Source organism: Protomyctophum parallelum (assembly GCF_964188405.1).
Source record: "Protomyctophum parallelum genome assembly, chromosome: 1".
In the NCBI taxonomy this organism is placed as follows: Eukaryota; Metazoa; Chordata; class Actinopteri; order Myctophiformes; family Myctophidae; genus Protomyctophum; species Protomyctophum parallelum.
Genome location: NC_139697.1, coordinates 84,771,309 through 84,794,900, shown reverse-complemented (window position 1 = coordinate 84,794,900; position 23,592 = coordinate 84,771,309). Strand labels below are relative to the sequence as shown.

At 40.1% G+C, this 23,592-nt stretch overlaps 3 protein-coding genes across 4 annotated transcripts in view; 1 reads left to right on the top strand and 2 right to left on the bottom strand.

The window, feature by feature from the left end:
• thap12a (THAP domain containing 12a) overlaps positions 1 to 6,665 on the bottom strand; it is a 403,705-nt gene extending 397,040 nt beyond the window's left edge. The window contains exons 1-5 of one of the 2 annotated variants that reach the window (XR_014569203.1): positions 6,469 to 6,665; positions 5,122 to 5,242; positions 3,456 to 3,551; positions 3,297 to 3,336; positions 888 to 2,850 (exon numbers count right to left, since the gene is read on the bottom strand). Coding sequence is in view for 1 of the 2 variants with exons in the window: in XM_083764342.1 (XP_083620468.1) it covers positions 998 to 2,850; positions 3,297 to 3,336; positions 3,456 to 3,551; positions 5,122 to 5,242; positions 6,469 to 6,554 (2,196 nt within the window). In the remaining variant the exon portion in view is untranslated. Of the gene's footprint in view, positions 1 to 885; positions 2,851 to 3,296; positions 3,337 to 3,455; positions 3,552 to 5,121; positions 5,243 to 6,468 lie in introns of those variants that run through there. The other variant, XM_083764342.1, reaches the window with a different exon arrangement.
• Positions 6,666 to 8,702: 2,037 nt separating this feature from the next.
• On the top strand, positions 8,703 to 13,053 carry LOC310864811 (cytoskeleton-associated protein 2). Its single transcript, XM_083773600.1, has 7 exons — positions 8,703 to 8,823; positions 9,053 to 9,141; positions 9,799 to 10,625; positions 10,720 to 11,038; positions 11,320 to 11,380; positions 11,787 to 12,066; positions 12,213 to 13,053. The coding sequence occupies exons 2-7, from the start codon at positions 9,097 to 9,099 to the stop codon at positions 12,484 to 12,486; spliced, it is 1,806 nt and encodes a 601-aa protein (XP_083629726.1). The 5' UTR covers positions 8,703 to 8,823; positions 9,053 to 9,096; the 3' UTR covers positions 12,487 to 13,053.
• A 487-nt stretch (positions 13,054 to 13,540) lies between these two features.
• On the bottom strand, positions 13,541 to 22,819 carry stt3a (STT3 oligosaccharyltransferase complex catalytic subunit A). Its single transcript, XM_083762010.1, has 18 exons — positions 22,764 to 22,819; positions 21,955 to 22,079; positions 21,132 to 21,192; positions 20,911 to 21,032; positions 20,578 to 20,723; positions 20,354 to 20,444; positions 20,139 to 20,245; positions 19,860 to 20,024; positions 19,510 to 19,690; positions 19,120 to 19,275; positions 18,911 to 19,002; positions 18,421 to 18,576; positions 16,262 to 16,450; positions 15,406 to 15,522; positions 15,216 to 15,318; positions 14,780 to 14,968; positions 14,220 to 14,335; positions 13,541 to 13,905 (listed from the first exon to the last, which is right to left on the bottom strand). The coding sequence occupies exons 2-18, from the start codon at positions 22,040 to 22,042 to the stop codon at positions 13,867 to 13,869; spliced, it is 2,118 nt and encodes a 705-aa protein (XP_083618136.1). The 5' UTR covers positions 22,043 to 22,079; positions 22,764 to 22,819; the 3' UTR covers positions 13,541 to 13,866.
• Between the last annotated feature and the right edge of the window lie 773 nt (positions 22,820 to 23,592).

Genomic DNA, 23,592 nt, shown 5'->3' with positions numbered 1-23,592 from the left:
AGCCACAAGTGCTTTTAAAAACTATTAGTCAGTAGGCCTATATGTGTTACATTTCAACCAGACACCAGTTCATCTTGAGGTGAAAATAAAACTGTTTTCCATTTATGATTTTTATACTTGTCTGATGTCCAATTGTTATGCTCTCAGTTGAATTCCAGCTTGCTATTATATTATAGTCTCTACATGCTAATATGTGGCTAGGAGGCTGGACAGGTCGAATTCCACTAGTTTGCTTAATAACCATAAAGACCTGGAACGCATCTGTCACCTAAGCTTTTATTCCACTTTAACCATTATTTTAAACTTTAGCCGTTTAAAAAATGGCAGATAAGGTCATAAGGAAGCTGTGGCACCAAGGGCCACGCTACAAGCTTGTGCAAAAACGTGTGCTAATCTTTGAATATATTCTTTCACAGCGAACATTTTTAACTCATCTTTGCTTCTGGGAGGTCCCTGGAACAAGAACAACATATTTTCAGATAGGGTTGGCGGGCAATTAGTTGGTCCTTGACATGAAATAGTTTGAGAACCATATAGAAACAGGACTTTCAGAAAACTGTCATGATTTAGAAGGCATTTGTAGAATCTGGTCTCAAGATTCTTGAGGCTTCTAAGATCACTTAAAATAAGGTTCAAACCAAAAGAATTATTAAACATGTATTTTTTAATGATTCACATTTTAAACACTTTGGTGTCTCTTAAAAAAAACAAAAAAAAACAAACAAGCACAATTAAAACTGGGCATGAATGAATCAGACAATTTTGGTTAATCTTTTACAACTGTGAAATCAAAAGGTGAACAACATAACTAAAGACAATGATAAAAGTGAGAGCTGGAGTGTTTTTTCATTTAAGTTTACCTCAAAAGGACAATTAAAACTGCACACAAAAATGATGATTGTTTAGATATACCTATCAACAACGCTGTAGAAACTGTAAAACACTGTCTGACCTATGATTTCAAGAAACAAGTGATTAAGGCCAACTACACATTCTCCTACTTGGGGAATGTTTTCATGTAAGCCTCAACCATGGAGTCCAGGTCATGTCTAGCGTCACAGTTTACATTCAAAAGAGAAAGCCCCTTTGATCTGTCGATTTCTTGAGTGTTCTCCACATATAGCTTGAAGCGCCTGTAGGCCACATCGTAGCTGCTTTCAAGATTGAAGATTGGTAGGGTGCCAACCACCCTAAGGACTGCAAGCATGTTGGGGAAGAACTTAATGTCAGACAGTTGCAGTGTTTCACTAAGAGTGGAAGGCCCGTTGTCCTCCTTGCCTTTGTGCACCCATTTAACCCACCAGCAGTGCAGCTCGGCAGAGAGTGTGGCTGCATTAGGGATGTCATTTTCATACATTTTTATATCAGTTTCGCCCTCTGAATTTAAAGACTTTTTCTGGCCAACAACAGCAGGGATGAGCAAAAGACATCTCAGAGCCTTTAGGTGATTCTCGCAGAAGAGTTCTTTTAATTCTGCAACAACATGGTTCACCACAGCAATGGAAAGGTATTCCTTGTAGTAGCTCTGTGGCTGGATCACAGAAACTGTTTGTGGCCGATGCTTTCTCAAGACTGACCTCGGAACCTTGACAGTGATCTCCATTGCAGTTGCTAGGTTAATGGCTTCATCATACCAGAATTCATGATACACATCAATGTTGTCAGACACTTCTGCCAATGACAGCAGTACAGCTTGCAAACTGTTTGCTGCCAAATATACATCTGTAGCTTTGCTTTGCAAATTTTTCCCAAACGCCTGTGTAAGTGACATTATATTCTTAAGCACAGTCAAGGCCATGACAAACTCAAAATCAGCTAGCGCCTTGGAGATCTCCAAAGCGTCATGTGTGACTTGGTCACTCCATCTCATGTCTTCATTATCATGCACACTATCCACACAGAGTAGTATTGACTCTATAATGTCGACTGCCACTTCAAAGGCATCATGCCTTGTAGTCCAGCTAGTGCGACAGATCTCTTTAAGTTCATTAGCTTTCTCTGCCTTGTCCTGGTAGAAAATTGCAATGGCATGCTCCAACTCTAATTGTAGAGAAGGGGAGTGACTGAAAAATGACTCTATTTTCTTAAAAGTCGACAAGACAAGCTGGACTGCTGGTGAAGCCATGCCACTGGCAAACGCGGTATTCAATGAACAAGTGGATCTTGGTACAAGTACTGCCATTGGGAATTTTTCTGTCAATTTGGTGGCAAACGATTTAATTTTGCCAAAATGTCTGCCAGAGTAGGAATGAGCCTGACCTCTGCAGTGTTCCATAAGCAACCCCCATTTGTCAGAGAGATCAGACAAGAGTGTCTCCGCCAGAGCCTCTCCATCTCCCTCAAAAGGCAAAAATCCAACAAACCTTTCCTGCTGCCAATTACCTTGGTCCACGTAACGCAGAAACACAGGCAGGTGCCATTCCCCAGAAATCTTAACCAAATCATCGGTTATCAATGAGAAAAATACATTTTTCTTGACTTCCTCCAAGATGCCTTCACGAATGCTTTTCTCACACACTTCGATCAATTGGTTCAGCTGCATTGGGGGGCAGCATTCTTTGTTTAAAGGGTCTGAATTAGACATCTTTTGTAGGGCTTCATCCCCAGTATTCATGCGGTATTCTAGCAATGCCTGAAAGTTATTTGAAACAAGGTTCTCCTGTGCTGAAGATCTTTCAGCAGGTCCCTTTAAAGGAATGTTTTGCTCCCCCAACAGTACAAGAGCTTCAAATAAAGACCTGATACTCTGTTTATAGACCTCCTCCTCTGTAGTAGTAGTCTGAGCATCATCTTTCTTTGCAGTAGTCTGAGCATCATCTTTCTTTGCCACTTTTCTGGCCTTTGCATTTTCTACGAGGAAAAAATAAATCATTGGAATTGGTCAATTCAATATCTGACAATGAAAGTGTAGGCATTTCATATTGGGGCATTAACAATGACTAATTTGCATTAGGGCTGGGCAATGTATTAATATTATATCAAATATTAGCAATTAGCATTTAAGCCCCATTATACTTTGAACATTCTTGAAAAATGATAATTGATAAAGGAAACAACTAATGTTATTGTCACAATAGGACAATAGGTATCAAGGTATTGGTCAAAAACATTGTGATATTCACCCAGCCATACTTTGAATGTAAGCATTTATTTTTAAATATCGATCTAAAACCTACAACCTGTCAAATATCAGGGTTGTGAATAAATTCACTGCACTGGTAATAACACTAGTAGTAGTATTAACATTAATTTACAATAGCTTGAATATACTGCAATTCAGGTTCAATTCAACTTACTTTTCTTCACTTTGTCTTTATTCTCAGTCTCATCTTCAGTCTAGCAAAAAAATAAGAGAAAACATTTAAATGCATGTAGTGTGTATTATACCACGAAATGTATTAAAAGTACTAAATATATATATATATATCATGATGCACATGCTTGTTTTTCCCTACCGTCTCTTTACTCTGCTTCTGCTGTTGTGGTTGACTTGCCACATCAAAGATGGTTGGCATGGCATCATCCTTCAGCATGATATTGTGAGGATCCTCCTGACAACATAAACCACTTAAGCTCACAACAAGACACCAAAATGTCACATTACATTCCTATATAAGCCTACTTTCTTTACCGTCAAATAAGTCCAGCAGGTATTCCAGCTCCTAAAGGTTTAAGTTGTTTCAAAAGGTTCCATTGGTCAATGTTTCTATCTGAGATCATACATTCCCAAATGTTTTAAGTAAAAAAGTGTGAAATAAATTTTTGTGCATACCGGTAGTTCAATTCATCATAGAAATATATTCTGTAACCTTGATGACATATCAGAATCTTACATGCATGCCTCAATTATGTGCAATAACCTGCCTGTAGAATAGAATTAGAATGTCCTAATCTCCATTCAGCCAATGAAATCTAATACAATAAGGCTTGCGAGTCTGCTGGTGATGCAGACTTGGTGATCTGCGGACCATTCGCCGGTGGTCCACAATGGTAATCCGCACAAAAATGATTCATTTAATTTTACATACAATAATTTGCCACCCTCAAGCTAATTTTAAAGTTGTACTAGGTAATTATCTTTGCGTTAAATGTAAAAAAATATATATAATTATATTCAGACAGCTAAAAACATTTTAACTAGGGCTGGGACTCAATTAAAAAATATCATTGATATAATTGAAAATATCAATTAAAACAGATTTTGGTATACAAGTGAATCAATGAGTGAGTGCACTCCATGTTTACGCACAGACAGAATATTCTGTAGGCTACACTGCAGTGTTTATCCGTTTCTTCAATTGATTAATGTACTCGTCTTCATATTTCAGCTTCAGTCTCCTCATTCGACCACATCTATCCATGGTAACACGAAATCTTCACTTCAGACCTTCATTCCCTAGAGGCCAAGGAAAAACCTTTGACCTGCATTTTTCACATGTCTTTTATAGCTCCACCAAGAGGCAGACTTTTGTTAAACACATTTTTTTATATTACTCCTCCAGATTCTGTCCAAAAATCCCACACATCGTTACACAGTAGCTTTATAGTCATGTGCTCAACACGGATCTGTCCGATATGTCATATTCCATCCCAATTCCTACTATAATGAGGAATAAATCCCACCCTTTTCACATTGGCCTGTCATACCACCACCAACAGGTGGACTTTTGTAAAACTAAACACATTTTTGGAACAAAATGCCTCAAATCATCCAATTGCCATCAAAGGCGCAAGAAGAAATGTCACCCTATTCACATAGGCCTATTATAGCGCCACCAGGAGGCCACAATAACCTGACATGGCCTGGTGGAGACCTGTGCCCCGACAGGAGTCAAGCCCGCGGCACACTGCCAGGTTTGGGCTGCCGGCCAAGGTGCCTGGACCGCTAAGCCACGGCCCAGGCCTATGCCTAGTGCAGCTTTAACAGCTGCATTGTAAAATAACTCCTGTCTATTCAGAAAAAGCATTAGTTTACAAGGCATTGACAGACACAGGTCCACAGAAATATTGACTACAGGGAAGTGGTCCATGGTGCAAAACTATTTGGAGACCCCAGATGTAAACCATTTGACCACATCGCATTTTAATGTGCAAAGTCTGCAAACTATAGTTTAAACTTACATTATTCTCAACTGAAGATGTTTCAAAGTGCTTTGCACAAAGCCTGTAGTATCTGTACAAATTGTCAGGTGATTTGTCCTCAAGATCCTTGCGATGGCATTTTTCAGCCCACTTCCTGCATCTAATTAAGAAAAATGGAAGGAGATTAATGCCATAATGAATTTTCTTAATTTCCAGGTAATAATGATCAAAATAATGTAACATAATACACAACATGCCGGTTGGTCCGAACCTGTTTTAAATAGTACATTGAATAAGAGCACCCAACATATTAATATCCCATCTATCAATTTACACAGGAAACCCATTCTAGATGAAATTATGGATATGAAATTACAGAATTTGAGTGTTATCTCAAAAATATATGACACTCTCAGCCATTAACGCCCCTTCCCTTCATACAAGACAAATTACTTAGACGTTGTAGATTACAACGTGGACCCCTGAGGGTCCCGGGACCACACTTTGAAAACCACTGCTTTTTTAAAGGTATATTCAGTGATTTCACTCAAAAAACCTTAGGTTTCGTTTTTGGCTGGGACCTAAGCCTTTCATCCAATCAGGATAGAGAGCCAAAAACGAAACCTAAGGTTTTTTGACCCCCAGGGGTTAACTGGGGACAGGGAGGAACTCCTTATATGGTCAGCACACTCTATAGTAGAGAGGATTATCACAAAAAAACAAAAAAATAAGTGATATTTGAATTAAGTGAAATCACTGAATATACCTTTAAATGAACTCTCTAGTCTGTGATACGATTAATTCACACTTTCACAGTGCACAAAGTAGCCTACAGTAGACTAGGCTACAGTAAAACTGTAGTAAAAATCGCAGTGTTCCTTTATCCAAATGTAACTATGAGATTGTACTAGCCCAAACATTTAGATTCTCGTAGAGGTTTTTTTTCGATTCTAACGAATCTCCCTAACGTCGAAAAGGAACGTTTGTGCCTCAAAATCACTCTTACCTTGTACAAATGCAAAATCTAAGCTGCTTTAAATGTTGCCCCACTTGTTTGTGATCTGTGCGCACCCATATTAAACACCGCACATGCTTATTTTTCAATAAAAACGGTATTTTAATCCACTCTGTCTCGGAATCTGGCAGCCATCTTGGTTTTCTCTCCATTGTAGATGCGGAAGAGAACCCTGGCCGCTAGGGGCGCGGACAATGTTATGTTGCGCATTTACAATGGAGAAAAAAACCTCTACGAGAATCTAAATGTTTGGGCTAAGATTGTACAAATGAATGTACCGGTAACCTAATTGACTCAGAGTAAAACGAACAACACTTGATGATTTGGTGGGAACACATGCTAACTAGCTATGCTAGCAGTAGCAGAATTACCTTTCAACATCCTTTGGAAACCTGAAGAGAGGCTGGTCGCTGGATTTACCACTAGTGCAATTAAGCACCGCGCAGTGGTTCTGCATCTTTCACGACTCAAAGCAAAGCGCAAGAAGTGACATAACGTTGTTTTCTGCTAAATGTAACTAAACTATATCCACAGTCCACACACAACAAAGCAGCATGCAACTGTCTCCAGTCCACAGAGACTGAGTCCAGAGGAGAATGCGCGCGCTGCTGCTGCATGGTTCCTGTTCCCACAATCCTTTGCGAATTGCGATCCTCAGAATTAATTCAAAGAGATTCAGAAACAAGCCCGGGCAAAAGTTGACCAGAGATTCTAATTCAGAAACAAGCCCGGGCAAAAATCTTAAAATTGGCCAACTGAACTGAACTCATAATAAAACAAAACATTGAATACAGTACATAAACACAACAGGTTCATCTCTTGATTTCTGGCGTATGTGACATGTATGTTAATGATGTTGACAGTTTCTTTGTTAAATTGTTTGTATAATATAAATTGTATAGTACATGTGACACTCCCTTGCAATGAAAGTTAAATACCGGTAGCAGCAAGCTATCTGGTAAAGGTAGGGAAGCATTGTAAAATAATGTGAAATGGGTAGCAGAACCCTTTAATAACATTATTTGTAAATGTATAATAATTAATAATGGCATAAATTGATTGATTGATTGATTGATTTATGTATTAACAGTTTGCAGAATTACAGTACATTTCAAGTACAACTCAATATAAAAACTGTTAACAGTGAGTGGACCGTGAACGACACCATAAAGCATTACACTTGTTTACAATAGGGCCCACCATTTTCAAAACATTTAGAGACGTGTCAAAAAGAAATCATCAAACAGGGGTGGGTGGGGGATTTTTACGGGGGCCAGTTTCGAATTGCAGCCGTCCGTAGGTGCTCTTTGAGAGCAGTTTTGAAGGAGTCAAGGGATTTGCATGTCTTAATGACTGTTGGTAGGGTGTTCCACATTTTGGTGGCATAGGAGCGAAATTAATTTAATCCCTTGTTTGTGCCGAATCTGGGTTGCACATGGTTTGTTGAACTCCCTCTGGTGTTGTGTGTGTGGACTTCGTTGGCATTAAGGAAGTATTTAGACAGGTACATCGTACATGGGTATCTTGGTGGTGTAGCGAATCTTGTGGACCAGACCCATTGCAAGGTGCTGTACTCTGTCGTCAACCCTAACATTCCAGCCTGTCAAAGTGGGCAGGGGTGAGGACGGTGGGTTTGGGGAGTGCATGAGGCCAAGTAGTAGCCTGACCAGTTTGTTTTGGGAAGTCTGGAGCCTTGTTTTAAGGGCCTTAGAGGTGATGTGGTACCAGGAGGTGCAAGCGTAGTTGAAGAAACCTTGTACGAGGGCTCCTGTTAGGTTCTTCAAGGTGTTTTTGTTGACCACTGACCAGTGAGGGAATCTTGTTCTTTGGTTGACCTTTTTGATTACGTTGGTGGCCATTTTATCTCCAGGATGGAACCTAGGTAGGTCATTTCATCTTTTCGTGTGATAATATTGTCACCCACTCTAACCAAGAAGCCATCAGCCTTGCTGAGATTACTATTTGATCCAAATAGAATGGATTCCGTTTTTCCCAGGTGTAAAGATAGTTTGTTAACTTAATACAATACAGACAGACAGACAGACAGACAGATAGATAGATAGATATCCTACTTTTTGTGTTATCCTTTTATCCTAAATGTCTGACTGTCACTGTACCTTGTGCATTTGTACATTTCTGACAAATAAATTATGCAATCAATCAAACAACATACATAAAGCCAAACAAATATCCATCTGTGGATCTCCCCTTTGAGTTTGTCATCCATCTCTATGTGTGTTACTGTTTAGAGACAAAACAACACTACTACTGTACTCAGTCACCCGTATACTCTACTGACAAGTCTGTCATGGTTTGGCCAAATTGGGCGTGTTGCTTTGGCGCAGCAGTAGGCAGCAGTTTAGGTTTGAACCAAGATACTGTGGGATTCTGGAATGGTTGTGTTGTTCAAACATTCAAAAAGAACAGAGGAGGGTTTTTCAGGACAGAAACTCCGCCTCCACGTGCTTCACGTCTGGTGAAAAATAAATCCTATTGGTTGGATTTGGTTTCGAGCGACCTCATCCTGACCAATCCCAGCGCAGCGGCGCCAAAGTTAAAAAGCAAAGCAGTTTGTTTTTTAGTAGAATGCAAGGAGGAAGGCGACTAGGCAAGGCGAGTCATTCAATTCAACTGGTAGAATTTACACAGACACTTCATCTTTTGTCTTCCTACATCGGTTCGGTTGGTTCGTTTTTCCATAGTTCCACACTGCACCAGGGAATTTAGTAAGTTAACATTATTCGCACTTTTTCTACAACTACAATGGGAAAATTCTCGTTACTTTGTTCTGGTTTATTAACCAGAAATAACGATCTATCGTGACTTCGTTAACTGTGGTAACGTATAGCTAGTTATAACTAGCTACTACATTCTACAAGGGAGCAGTTAACGCTAGGGCCGTTAGCATTTGGCTAAGTTGCTAGTTAACATTTGTGTTTTTTACTCTCCCCTCAGATCCTCATTTCGTTCCTTAACTGGCCGAGAAAACGAAGAAGAAAATGGACAACAACATAATTTCAAGAAGACACTACAACAACAAAAGGGTAATTTAAGGTTTTTCATGATTTAAAATGTTTTTGTATGCAATTTAGACATTCAGCACATGTGCTCATAGTAAAATGTAGATATTCGGCTGTTTACACTGTATGTACTATTTTGAAGGAAAAACAAATCAATTGCAATGAATGTATTCAAATAAAATGTACTTGACAATTTGCATGTTTGAAAACTTAAGTTGAATAGGCATTAGCAGGCCTACAGTAGGTAGGGGCGTGTCTGATCAAATTAATATCTAAGATTTTACAATATAATATACAAAAGCCAGAGTAGACTAGATCCCAGTAATAATGATAATGTGTAACATGAAGATTTTTAACTAACCTAGGTGAGATGTGCTAAAAAGCAGCATCAATAAAGACATTGGTGCAGACGTGCAATGAATCTTCCCTGGGATGCTGAGATAGTATATTCTATCCAATATTTTGAGGTTGCAGCCAAAGGAACATACCGTATACATTGTATGTGGTTGACTGAATAAATTAGCCACTGTGATACCGAATATACATTCTTGCAGCAGAACATTTGCCAAATAAATGTGTTATGATATTGAGAACAGAATATTATGTGCTTGTCTTTAGGCTCCTCCTACACACAGACACATTTTTTAACCTCTCTCTCTCTCTCTCTCTCTCTCTCTCTAGGGAAACAAAGAAAATGCTCAGCCTGCAGATAGTAGCAAGACCTCTAAAACACATGTTTCCAAAACGGTGTCTACCACTTTGGCCCCACTGTGCCAGAAGAGCAATGCAAAGGAGGCAACCTTGGCTACAGATGGTACTTCTCAAAAAGTAAAGCCCAAACAGGTGATTACAAAGAAGTCATCTGGAGAGGCTGTGGAAAGACTGAAGACAGTGCAGAAGGCTGATGTCAAACCCAAGACAACATTGAGTCAAGCTTTTCTCACTGAACAGGCTGTGAGACATAGAAAACTAGCTGCAGAGGTTCCAAAGCCACCAGCTGCTGTGCCACCAACAAAATCTGCTCCTGGCATGTATAAAGGCAGAGTTGTCCAGTCTAAAATCGGAGCCATTTGGAAGTCAAATCTTTCATTAGCAGGGGATGATCAAAAACCAATTGCAAAACCACCGGCGTCCAAAGTAGAAAGCAGAACAGCTGGAAAGTTGACGACAATGAGGTCTAAATCTGTTGCAGACTTGCCTCGGCGTGGCATACAGAGTCTTCAGTCCCAACGGTCAAAATCAGTGTGCAATGGACCTCCTCCAGTATCTAAGCGCACAGTCACTGGCCGCCCTACTACAGGCCTTTGCTCTGCCATCCCCCCTAGCAGGTCCATTCCAGCAACTGTGGCTAGCTCCAGGAATGCTACCGTGTTGCCCAAGGCAAAAGGGACACGGTACATCAAGCCCAACAAGTTGCCAGTTGGTACGGACAAGAAAGTCAGCAAGCCTTCTGTTACCAGTACTATCAGCCAATTCAAAGGTTCTATGGAGACAGCTGAGGAGAGGAGGTTTGCAGTCTGAGTTTTTCTTCACTTTATTTCCATTGTTTCATTCTCACTAGGGATTGTAGATTTGATCATGTTTTATATGTTCCTCCACCAGGGCAAAACTGGCAGAGTGGCTGGCATCCAAGGGGAAGACTCTGAAGAGGCCAGCAATGGCAACAGTAGCTCCCACCAAAACTAAAACAGCTGTTAAGCCAAACTGTCAGCTTAAATTCCAGGTTGATACCAAGATAGTCGAGTCTCAGCCTCTGTTACCATCTGATTCTGAATCTACTGCTGCTCAGCCTGAAGATGACCAGAAACCTGTACAGCCAGCACATGACGGCTCAACTCCACAGATCATGAATACCACTCTGGACCTGTTGGACAACTCTGACGTAGATCTCCCTGTTGACCCAGAGCCCAGACTGAGCGACGTAAGCTAAAAAATAACCCTATGGGCCCTTTCAGTTCTGTTCTCTGAAAGACCCAGTGGGACTTTCAGACAACATTTTTGGTGTGGTTAATGTGTTTTTGGTTTTTAACAATGGATACACTTCATGAATGTGTATTTTTATTTTCTCCAACCAAAACTATGATAGTTTTCACTTATCAGTGACCTCGTCTGAAAACCAGTTTAAAAAAAACCCACCAGTGTTTTCATAGTTGGTCTTTAAACAAGTTACTAACCAGCTTTCCCCGTAATTCTATTTGACAGGTTGTGGTAAACTTGTGTGATATCTTGGCAGCCATGGAGATTCCCTCTCCATGTGAGGATGGTAAGTTTAGACAATTTAGTGCACACTAACACAGCAATAATGTATTGGGGTGTTAGTTCAATGTTCAAACAAGGTTTATATGCTGAAGTAACTTGATAAGGTAAGTTAAATAATTTCCACCTGAAATTGTATGGTGGTAAATCACGATTGGTTCTGTGCCATATACACAGATTGTGATATTGGTTGTAACTTGTAATTGCTCTCATCCATATAAATAATATAAAAGGATAGTCATATTTGCTTAGCCACAATCGGTACATTAAAAAATTTAAAACAAACCAGACTTGAACTTCAAGAATGTATGTTAGCCAACAGGTTAGTCCCGTTTTATGGTGGCTTTAAATGTTAGTTGCAATATAAGCAGACATGTTTTAATTTACATGCCACATTGCTTCTCATTCCAAAGGATCCCAGCAGACAAATGATACCTCTTGTGAGGTGGAAATGGAGGACAGCGGGGCAAAAGATGAATGTTGCGATGAGAAGAATGACCTAGGTGACGTTGAGTATGTGCCAGAGGATGTCGAAGTGAAGACTAAAGATGAGGAGGAGAAAGTTGATAGCGAGGAAGATGAGAGTGATGATTATGAAGATGGCGATGAGGACTCTCTGGAGACCACGCCAAAGAAGGATGAGGAAGCTTCCATGGTGAAATACAGTGTGAGCACCACTCCATACCTGCAAAGGTGTGTATTGTTTATTGCTCTGATAACAATACATGTAATGTACTTAATTGAACTAAGTTGATTCACAAAAACAGTGTGATAATAAAAGTAATGTAATATTAACAGGATCAGTCCTACTCAACCCTTGCTAACTGCCTCCTTTTTAGAGTTAAAAACACAATCGAAGGTGAAGCAAATGCATCTGGGTCCCGGCGAAAGAGCAACATTAAAGACCTTAAGTTCCTAACGCCAGTGAGGCGTTCCAGCCGTATCCATCGCCAAACATCTCGTCTGCCTGGAATGCTGGCCGACCACGACCCCTGTGTGTCTTCACTGGCGGAGCTGGCGGGGTTAGGTGATAATGACCCCACCACCGCATACATCTACAGAAGAAACCCTGCCCTTCTGGAAGATCTGCCCGGCCAGCTGCAAGACTTGTAGACAAGTTGTTAGGTTATTCACACTGGCGCTAATGTTCACTTTATGTGGGTTCTGCATTTAGATTTCTGTATTGTTCTAATACATTTGTACAAATTGTTTAAAATGGCTAACGCTTCAGTGCAATCAAACTGATTGCTTTTATAATTTTAAAAGCCTTTATCTTTTTCCTTCCTTCCGTGTGCACTGTATATTTTATTATATTTGAATGCTACAGTCGTTACTTGTACCGGTATGTTGTTGAGGTACTTTCAAAATAGCATGATTGCTTAGTCTACTGAACGGTGTAATTTGTAATACAAGTTAATAAACTTATTACCTCTTAATGCAGCTTATACTAGTCAATCTGGAAATCTACAGAGAATTGTACCATCTATAGTTTGGGAATTAGTAAAAAAAAAAAAAAGGAGGGGGTAAAATGTTCAGACCTGATATTACATTTTGTGGTAGTTGAAGTTCAGTTTGTGTTTACACTAAGGCAGTGGTTCCCAAACTGGTGCGTGCACCTTCTAGGGGGTGCGTGACATGAAAAGTCTAATGGTGGTGCAATGGTTTTATTTTAAATATATTAACATTATTGCCAATATGCAGAATATAGCATATGCTGCATATATTATGCCATATTCAGGTTCATATATATGTGGATAAAAATGAGGGGGGGGTGTAACGGGGTGCATGGCCAAAAAGGTTTGGGAACCGCTGCACTAGGCATAGGATCAGCTTTGCCAGACACTGAGATTGTCATCTAGAAACTAGAAGTTAGGTCTGTTTTTACAGCACCAAAAAAGGTAGTGTAAGGTCAGTGTTGACATCTGTTTGGAGGTAGACGAATACACAAAATCAGTTGCTTTTATACACTGCCTGTATGTTCTCATAACTAGTTATTTATAACAGTTGATTTCTTAAACCCTATACCTGTATGATGTGCCTAATAAATGTTCTTTGTAGCTATAAAACTGCAGATTTTTTAAAATCATATCCTTAATGTCCAGCACTTGGTCTAAATACAGGCATAAGATATGCACACAATACTCAACTGAAAAATACAAACTAACCATTTTATCACATTTATCCCACTTTATTGACCATATTGTACAAATCCAGGCTCTCAATTGAACATTTTCTTTTGGCCACAAGATTGTAGATAACACCTCTTGACATTTGGATGTTATCACCAGCTCCCTCTGGTACCAGATGAGACATTTCATTGTAACAAAATAACAAAACAAAAAATTATCCACAAAACAATCTCTTGTGATTTGCTTTTCCCAACATAAGGTATAAAAAGTATTCATTTAATTCCCACTCATCTGCTAACCACAGGGGAAGGCATTCAGTGCTGTGTGCTAAAAGGGGTGTGTGATTGCCGACAGATGAAAGCTCTTATGTCCTTGACAGTCCTCGGTTGTCTAGGTCTTTCACCTGCAAGGTTGAACAGGGATTTTTAAAAATCAAAATTAGCTTCTACAATAGTTTACAGAAAGTGACAAAGTGACAAAAAGTACCTTTATTCACTGACGGAAACCAAATAAAAACTTTTACTTATGACTAAATATAAGGTCTGAGACAAGTAATTTTATATTTGGTTGTGCTTGTGTGTTGGGCTCTGAAAATAGCAGATCTATGGGCTTGCAACAAAGTGTAAAATCAGCCATTACGATGGCATCAAGGCCCGCCAAAATACATCTTAAAGAAAAGATACATAAAGAAAATGGTCACAAAGTGACATTTGTTACCTTGTATATCCTAACCAGCCAGTGCTCTGTTGTGTAGGCCTCTTCCAGCACGTCCAGTTCAAAGTCTTTGTTCCCGATCTCAGCGTTTCTCACTCGGTCATAGCCAGGTGGGCGCTCTACAGAACAGATGACATCAGGATTAAAGTTGATCTCAGATGCAACAGTAAACTTGAAATTGGTTAACTGACTGAACATTTTTGCAGGTATTTGAATAGTTTTGGATTACAGTTATTTTTAACCAGTAGGCCATAAGTGATATCTGCTACTATTGCACAGATTTCTTTTTTGTTTTAATGATTCACCAAAAACGATTATGTACCAGATTAAGGCTTAAAATATGAATTTCTGTCAGTGCTGTTAAGGACAATATGCCCTTCCTTATCTAGCAAAGGAGGCAACAGCAAGGCATCAATTGTCTAACCTGGCTAACATTCTATGAATTAAAAAATATTTGGTAATGTGTGGTAACTTTTTTTATGTCAACATGTATAAATCCTAGACAACAATTTGAACCGGTAATTTGTCAGGTAGCAGGACCTGTCGTTCCAGTGACTACTTACTGGCCTCTGTGTAGACCTGTCCAAAGCGGTAATAGCACATCTTGTACATGAGGCAGTTGAGGAGGACGGGGGAGCCCTCCCGATCCACTCTGAACTCCCCGGTGGGCGTGTAGTAGTCGTGTTCCTTGATGTGCTTTCCTGTGTCTGTGCTGCCCCCAATACGCACCATCCAAAGGAATTTATTGATATCTAAAGGAGGCAGATGGATGTATTCATTAAATACACCTTATGTAAAGACGCCGTCTCGTAATTTAAAGGGATCATGCTAAGAACAAGCATTAGGAGATATACGCTTAACATTTCCTTAGACTGGAAATGACAAAGGAAGGCAGGAGACGAGCAAAGGGCTCATAGACAACTCACACATGCTGCATTTGAAAGCTCAGTGTTAAGAGTTACATCGTGTTTGTCTTGTCTACCGTTACGTCTGACATACCGTCTGAGGAGTAGCCTGTCAGTCCTCCGAAGATGACCAGGACGTAGCTGACGTCCAACTCCCTCATGATCTCATAAGCCCTCTCCTCTGTGGACGCCATAGCCTACATGGGGAATGGAGATACAAATATTGTAGTGCAAAGAAAGGCACGGTTACCCTTATTACATCAATCTTATGTCGAAAGGCTCACCTGTCCTACTCTGGAGATGTGCGTATTGTTCCACGTGTTGTTGTCCACTAGGATAGTTCGATTGGCCATGGCAGTTATCTGATAACCATAATCCCACCATGACATGACTTTGGCATCCTGAAAATAATAAAGAACATTTTCACTATAACACAAGTCACAGTATAATAGGTACAGTATTAGACCATATTTTGGACATCAGCAAATGACCAATGGAAAAATAGATGAAACTGATTATTTGTCGCCCAAAAAGCTGAATACATAATGTTTGTTGCCGAAGAACAAACTATCCACTAAACCTTTGTATTGACTGACATTTTGAAGTCAGATCATACTAAAATGACACTTTGATTAACACTCCAAACATTACCCTTGAAACCTTTAAGACGCCCTGAGGGCGAGAAGCGACCTCGCTCGAGTGCTGGCGCTTTGGCATGAAGGTCAGATCGACATATGGAATGAATTCTGTACTGGCCATATATGGAGTGTGTCTTGAATGTAGAGGGTTTGATGAGGTCAGATCAACATATGGAATGTCATAACAGGTCAGCTCCATATATGGAGATCTAAGGGTTTAAGTTTAAGGTCAGATGTAGAGTTGCTGGCCGGCTCCAGTTTTTTTCACTATGATTTCCTGGCCATCACGAGTCCATAACGACCACCCTCAACTCGGCCCCGTTTCGTCTCAGGGGCCAACAATCCCCCCTTTTGGGGAAAAGCTTCTGGCAAAATTATGTAATTATACATACAAGGTACTGCAACTGCACAAATGCTCAGAAAACCCTCAAATTTGGCAGGATGTATCCTGACACATAGGGAAAACGTGGCCTTTAAACAGATAACAGGATTGTTTTCTAACCTCTGGGGTGTTGTGGCGGAGCCAGTAGTAGGCCTCTCTGAAGTCGTCAAAGATGATCCGGCTGCCGTCGCCGCCACGGGCAGACAACACAATAGAGGGAGAGGAGTAGGCCTCGCTGGTCACCCAGGTAGAGTGGAAGGTGTAGGTAATGAGGAAGAAGGTCATGACCAAAATCATCCCACTGGCAACCTGGTGGAGAAACGTCAAGATATAATGACATGATGCAAGCCAGCAGATAACACAGGAGCACCAAATAGTACACCAAATAGTACCATTGTCAAATACAAAATCTGTGTCAATTCACCTAGAACAAAAAACGCTTCAAATATGTCCTAAAGTATGTGACTCATAAAATGAATAATGAACAATGAATAATGAACAAAAAACGCTTCAAATATGTCCTAAAGTATGTGACTCATAAAATGAATAATCTCTGATTTGATCTATAATATCTACTCTACAAATGTAGGCAATGTTTGTATCCAATTGTATAATGTGTGTAAGGCTGCAACGATTACCGGGGTAATCAAATTGATTATTCAATTAGTTGCCAACTAATTAAAAGCGGCAACAATTCTAGGGATGCACCGATCCGATACTCGTATCGGAGCCGATCCAGGCTAAAATTCTAGATCAGGTATCGGTGGCAAATGGGCCGATCCATTATCCGATCCGATAATTATGTGTAATTACAGTATGAAAACAACTCTACCTCCTCTGTTACACAGCAGTGTAGTATTGACAGTATAACATGTGGAATGCAGCCAGGCTAGCCTGCTCACACATTAATCTGGTCTAATTGTTGCACAGTTATTTAAAGGTATATTCAGTGATTTCACTTAATTCAAATATCACTTATTTTTTTGTTTTGTTGTGATAATCCTCCCTACTATAGTGTGTGCTGACCATACAAGGAGTTCCTCCCTGTCCCCAGTTAACCCCCGGGGGTCAAAAAACCTTAGGTTTAGTTTTTGACTCTCTATCCTGATTGGACGAAAGGTCCCAGCCAAAAACGAAACCTAAGGTTTTTTGAGTGAAATCACTGAATATACCTTTAATAAATAATTCAGTGCATTTATATCTGTGTTTGTTACATTTTGTTTTACAAAGTTGGGAAAGTAATGTTTAAGTCAAGCCTTGATGTTGCCTTACACAAAATAATGATTCCAGACTCCACACAGTGAGGCATACAGCTTAATAGGTTATTACGTTTCTTTGTGGGGGGTATCGGATCGGTACTCTGTATCGGCAGATACTGGACCCTATGGACCCACATGTATCGAAATCGGTATCGAATGCCAAAAAGCCGGATCGGTACATCCCTACAATTCACTGGAGCTTTTGCCATAATTGTGGGCGTTTTCCACTTAATAGTTGTTCCAGTGTTAAATGTAACTAAGCTCTAGAATTCTAGATGAGTGAGCATCCCTCTTCACATCATGCAATCTGCTGATAGTTGCACATGCACAGTAGCGATTGCAAAGCAAAATTATGGTGGCAACCTATGCAGAATCACATGGTATCCAAAAAAAAGTCTGAGGCCATTTGCCCTCAACATTTCAAAGAAAAGGATTACCTGCAGTATTTTCTATTGTTTCTATTGCATATTAACATTAAAGCCAATACAACTAGTTTGTACCTGCGTGCAGGATTATGGGATAAAGAACCAAAAAATATGTTTACACTGACATATGTGTAGCTATTCTTTAGACGGAAACATTCTTTAATCAAATGTATGTGTAACGGAGTTTAAACACGATCCGGGTCATGGCAACAATGTAACGCACAGGATTCAAACTCGGGACACTTTTGAGGCCATCAGGCTGAGGCTCTGAGCCACTCTGCTAGATATGCAGTCAGAATAAGAGTGAAGTTACTATGGGTGGCTTTAATTATTAGCAGCTGAGCAAAATGTAATAATGTATTTTTGAATGAATTATTCATCTTGTATGTCTTTTTTGTTAGAACATGTCTAAAATAACCTAAAATGTATACGGTGATAGCTAAGTAAGTGCCATAATCTGATTAATCATTTAAATAATAGTCTGATTAATCAATTATGAAAATAATTGTTAGTTGCAGCCCTAAATGTTTGCTAAATCTGTTTAATGACACAAATCGAACAATTATATCGTCTCAAAGATGGCTCTCTGCCTCACCTCATTTTTGATTGGGTAAGTAGCGTCGTGCTGCTTCTTTGTCTTCTTGTCTGGACGGCTGACATCCAGGTTCTTCATGTAGGTGGTCAGCACCTGTGAGACGCCAATACCTGATAATATGCACATGACTGGAGCCAGGACCAGCATCAGACGCACCTGAGAATAAAATATGGATTGTTATTATTGTTATTAATTATACTTAATACACGTGGCTACACGTGTTCACGTGTTGGGTGCCATTTAGTGCCTTATTCTTGAGGTTGGACCAGCCTCAAAAGTAAACAAACTCTTGGCAAAAGACTATTGTCAAGAAACACAGGTGTACTTTATAGGCTGTGTAAGACCATACCATGACAGCTGACCACAATGGAAACAAGCCCTCTGGGCTTTTTGCTGTTATAGCATTATTGTATGACTGACTGTACCCCTGTACTTTTTGTAGATCAAATAATCAATCAAAAAGTATATATACTGTATATCAACAACATACCATGACAGCTGAGAAGTACATGCTGGTGACTCCATACATGATAATGAAGATCCTGGCATCAGACAGGTTGTTGAAGCAGTAGTACAGACCCACTGTAATTAACATTTAATGGAACAATTAACATTTTTATTATTCGTTTACATTCATGGAAGTATAAATTAATTGTCAATAATTATGCTTCAAGTCTAATAGCATGTTGGTCTACTTACCTGGGAACATGAAAACCAGCAGTTGCAGATCAAAGTAGTAAGAGGACCAGGTGGTGGGCTGATGCTCAGAGACAGATGCAATGATGGGGATGTTGTTCTTGGCATAGGACGGGTCCAACAGTGAGTAGAAGCGACCAGTCCATGGTGAGATCTTGCCTAAAACATGAGGCATGATGGGGGTCAACAACTTGGTAATTCAGCAACTACAAAAGAAGCATCTCCATTACCCAAGATGAACCCAGAGTTCCCTCTAAGCTTATGAACACATCAGTGAAGTACATTTGCATCCACAAAAACATTTGTTTTTTAATCAACTACATAGTGCTAGAATATATCTGCAAGTAACGGGGTGGCACACACAATCTTGCTACTGGGGTGGACACTTCTTACCAGTCAACATGAGAACAGTTCCCACAGACAGCAGGACGAAGCCCACCAGGGAGATGACACTCTTAAACAGGACCTCAAACTGCTGGCCGTTGAGCTTGCTGCGCAGGTAGTCCACAAAGGCATGGATCTGACACAAGCCGAACACACCGAAGGCAGCCATGTGTTCTGAAGACTGCACTGGCTGCAAGAGAGACAGAGGACAGGGTGAGCAGGGTTGTACATCACAGAACAAATCTGAACCCAATGACTCCTGCAAGGTGTCAAACAGCTTATGAATATCCATGGTACAAAGTATGTGGAGTTATGCACCAATTATTTGATTAATCTCTGATTTATGTGGCCGTTTTTACCTGGAATCCGACAAAAGAGATCTGCATGGAGAGGATGGTGCCCAGGCAGTACACAGTGCAGTACGCAACATAGATGCGGTGAGAGAATCGCCCTGTGAGCATCAGGACCAACACATGGAGGGGGATGAGGTTTATCAGGAACACATAGCCACCCCAGGAGGACACCTGTGAACGCACAAATACACCCCTCCAATAAGTGTGATTGAAGCCCAAATATATTTTGTAAACACATCTATGCATCATTGGTTCTCTTGTATCGCCATGTAGATAGTTACTGACCATGTAGAAGTAGGCCAGTGCGCAGATGGACGACCAGTACACTGAACCCGTCTTGACGGCCTTGATCCACATGTAGTAGGTCAACAACATACAAAAGATGGCAATGCCTAGGTGTAAGAGCAAAGCAGCATTTATCGCATTTATCGTGGCTAACACTGCATTTAATTTTCTATTCGAAAAAAGAAATGGCAATACTGTATGCATAAGGGCTTTACCTTCATTGTCATAAGAACCAGCAACAGAACGGGAAATATAACCAGGCACGATTGCAATCATGGCAGCAGCTAGAAGTCCAGCACCGGCATCCTGAGTATAGAGAAGTCCAGGAGAGTACCAGAACAAAGTTAAGAAAGATGATGTACAGTTAGTATGTCACAGACTAATCATTTAAAGTCAGCATATGAGAGAGTTCCTTTTGCTTGTCCATTATCTAGAGTACCTTAAGCTCTTTGGTGAAGTGGTATGTGACTATGGCAGTGAAGGAAGAGAAAAGTGGAGCCAGGAAAACACAGACGTTGCGGATGTCGATTGTGATGTGGAAAAAGTGTAGTACATGGTAAAGGGCAGCGGAGGTGACCATCAGACCTGTTGAGGTAGACACAAGAGAAGATATAAGCTTGTCATAGTCCAAGTGGTAACCTAACAGCACACTTGATGGACATCCCACATCTTAACTGCGTAGCACAGTAAATTATAACGCAATAATAAGAAACAAACAAACAAAACCAGACCAACGTAATTGTCATTTTAAAAGTTTATTGAGCATTCGTACCTGGGTAGATGGTGCCACCAATGATTCTGCCCAGAGGATACCATGCCCTGTCATCAAACCAGTTGTGGAACTTGTAGAAGCCTTCCTCCGTTAGGAAGCGGGTGGTACGGTAGTTGAAATATCTGAGGATACAGTATGTAAATTTAAGCACCACATTGGGGGGGCGGGGGGAATCATTAACAGTTAGGGTTCAATGAAATGAGTCACATGAAAAGACTTACGGATCAAACTCATGGATGACACTTTCAAACCTCAGTACAGAGAACAATCTGGTGGAAAAGGCTAGAAAAGGGTAAAGAAAAGCATTAGGGATGCACCGAAAGGGAAATTCTTGGCCGAAACCGAATACCAAATATAGGAAACAGTTGGCCGAAAACCGAATACCGAATATCCGAATATGATTAATATTATATATCGTTTTCCTACCATTGCTGTCATGGCCATACCTTAAAGCTACCTGATTTATGGCAAAATAAATGGTTATGGCAAAATTTTACTTAAATAATAATCACTATTATGGGTCCATAAAACATTTATTCAGCTCTTTTGAATGCTTTAATTGCATACACTATTCAGTGATATATTTTCTGCCTATTCGGGCCGAAACCGAATAGGCCGAAAATGCATTTTTAGCCATTTTCTGCCGAATATTTTCTGCAGCCGAATATTCGGTGCATCACTAAAAAGCATACATAATGCATTCAGAGTTTGATTTATACACTGGTTCATCATCTACAGTAGGTAGGCATCTGGTTATAACCTAAATTTGGTTTAGTGCAGTCAGTCACAGACTTGGTTCTCAAAGTGGGGTCCAGGGAGCCCCAAGGGTCATTGAGACTGAGTGTCCCCCCAGGTACATTAAATAATTAAAATAGGATCCAAATCAGTTTCACCACTTAAATATAGTCACGATGCAACACGCTGTGAGCTTGTAGACCTGCTACTTTCAACAACAAAATCTCTAAAATATAAATGCATGTTCACTTGGGGGTCCTCGACATGAAAGGTTGAGTTTGGTGCTTCAGATGTGGTGGGGGGACTCACAGAGGATAGCAGCCATAGACAGAATGAGCAGCTTCAGCAGTGTGTCCTGCTTCTCATAAGACAAACGCAGGAACCCCAACTTAGTCATCTTGACAATGTTAGGGACAGCTATCCACACACACTACCTAATGGAAGAACACAATCAGTCAGTGCTGAATCTACAATAACAAACTCATGACTAAATTAGTTAACATTTTTCTCCTGAGATGAAGGTAAACTTTCTTTAGGTCAAGTCCAACCAGATAAGGCCACGCACTTTGTTGTGGCATTAGGGGAACCAACCCGGAAGTGGGTCCGTATCTAGACGCTAAAACCAGTGCACTATAGTGTGCAAGAATGACACACTCACATTTATGTTTTAATTTTAAACTTTAAGGTCAGCAAGCGTAAAAGATCTCACCTTATTACGTTAGATATGTAGGAAGTTAGCTAACCTTGCAATAATCAACAAGAGCAATGAAAACATATCCGCAGTGACTAGTACACCTGATATGTACATTAAATATGAATGCAACATTTGCACTAAACGATTGTGTTTGCAACTCTTAATCATTGTTTGCGTGCATTTAATGTGTCTTAGTGACGTGTGAGTTGTGTCTGGTTCCATTCAATGTTAACGTTAGCTATAGCTAGCTAGCTGCAGTCTAAATGAATGGAGGCCTCAACCCCTTCCCCTGTGTGCTTTTTACGAACCCCAATAACTCATTTTAATCCCACAAACACAGAAAGATAATTAGAGTTAAAAGCATTGATGATTACCCCGCTCGAATGCACAGATATGTGAGCAGTTTATGTTCAGTAACACTCACCCACTCCGCTCCTGTCTCTCACCACTTTTCACACACAGACAACCCTGGGCGTATACTAGTGCCGCCCCAACCAGCCTTACCGCCAGCGTCAATTGGCTAATTGCTGTTAAAGTGAGACGTTGCACAACCGTGATTGGCTCTTCGGCTAGTCACTCAGTCGTGTTCCAAACATGCGGAGATTCCCTGTGGCGCTGTGGTGTGACGTGTCCTTAGAATAGAGTCAAATCATCACTACGCCCTCTGGTGTCTTAAATTAGAATGATTGTTCCTATTCATCTGGGATTTTATCTAGTTAGTCCATTGCTAATATGAGTTCCCAGAAGTTTTATTTTTCACCACTAGTACATTGCTGGTCAATACAGTGCAGTGGTGGACAGAGTACTCAACCTCAACCAGCGTAGATACTTATGGACACTGAATTACAAGAGCACCTATCTGCAATTTGTAACTACAACTAAACGTTTAAGAAAGAAATGACAGTTTTTTACAGTACATATTTTTCAAATTTATTACTAGTATGTTTAGCATATTATTGTATATTATTCTATGTCTTTAAATCAAGTCAAATCAAATCAATCCAAACTTTATTTATATAGCCAATTTAAAACAACAGAAGCTGACAAAAGTGCTGTACAAGGTTGAGGCAAACAAAGCATGAACAGGCACTCATCAGCACAGAGTAGACAAATATGTACATAATAGTTTAAAAATGCCTTGAGGAATTGAATATACAGGACCACAATGGAAACAAGCCCGCAGGGCTTTTAGTATTATCCTTTTAGGACCATATTTGTGTAATCGTACCACTGTATCTTTTTTGCAAACTGTA

Coding starts and splice junctions, on each gene's coding strand:
- LOC310864811 (XM_083773600.1), top strand. CDS start 9,097: ATGGACAACAACATAATTTCAAGAAGACACTACAACAACAAAAGG. Junction 9,142..9,798: donor GACACTACAACAACAAAAGG/GTAATTTAAGGT, acceptor CTCTCTCTCTAG/GGAAACAAAGAAAATGCTCA. Junction 11,381..11,786: donor TCCCTCTCCATGTGAGGATG/GTAAGTTTAGAC, acceptor CTCATTCCAAAG/GATCCCAGCAGACAAATGAT.
- stt3a (XM_083762010.1), bottom strand. CDS start 22,042: ATGACTAAGTTGGGGTTCCTGCGTTTGTCTTATGAGAAGCAGGACACA. Junction 21,033..21,131: donor GTCATCCATGAGTTTGATCC/GTAAGTCTTTTC, acceptor CTGTATCCTCAG/ATATTTCAACTACCGTACCA. Junction 20,025..20,138: donor CACTGGCCTACTTCTACATG/GTCAGTAACTAT, acceptor GTGCGTTCACAG/GTGTCCTCCTGGGGTGGCTA.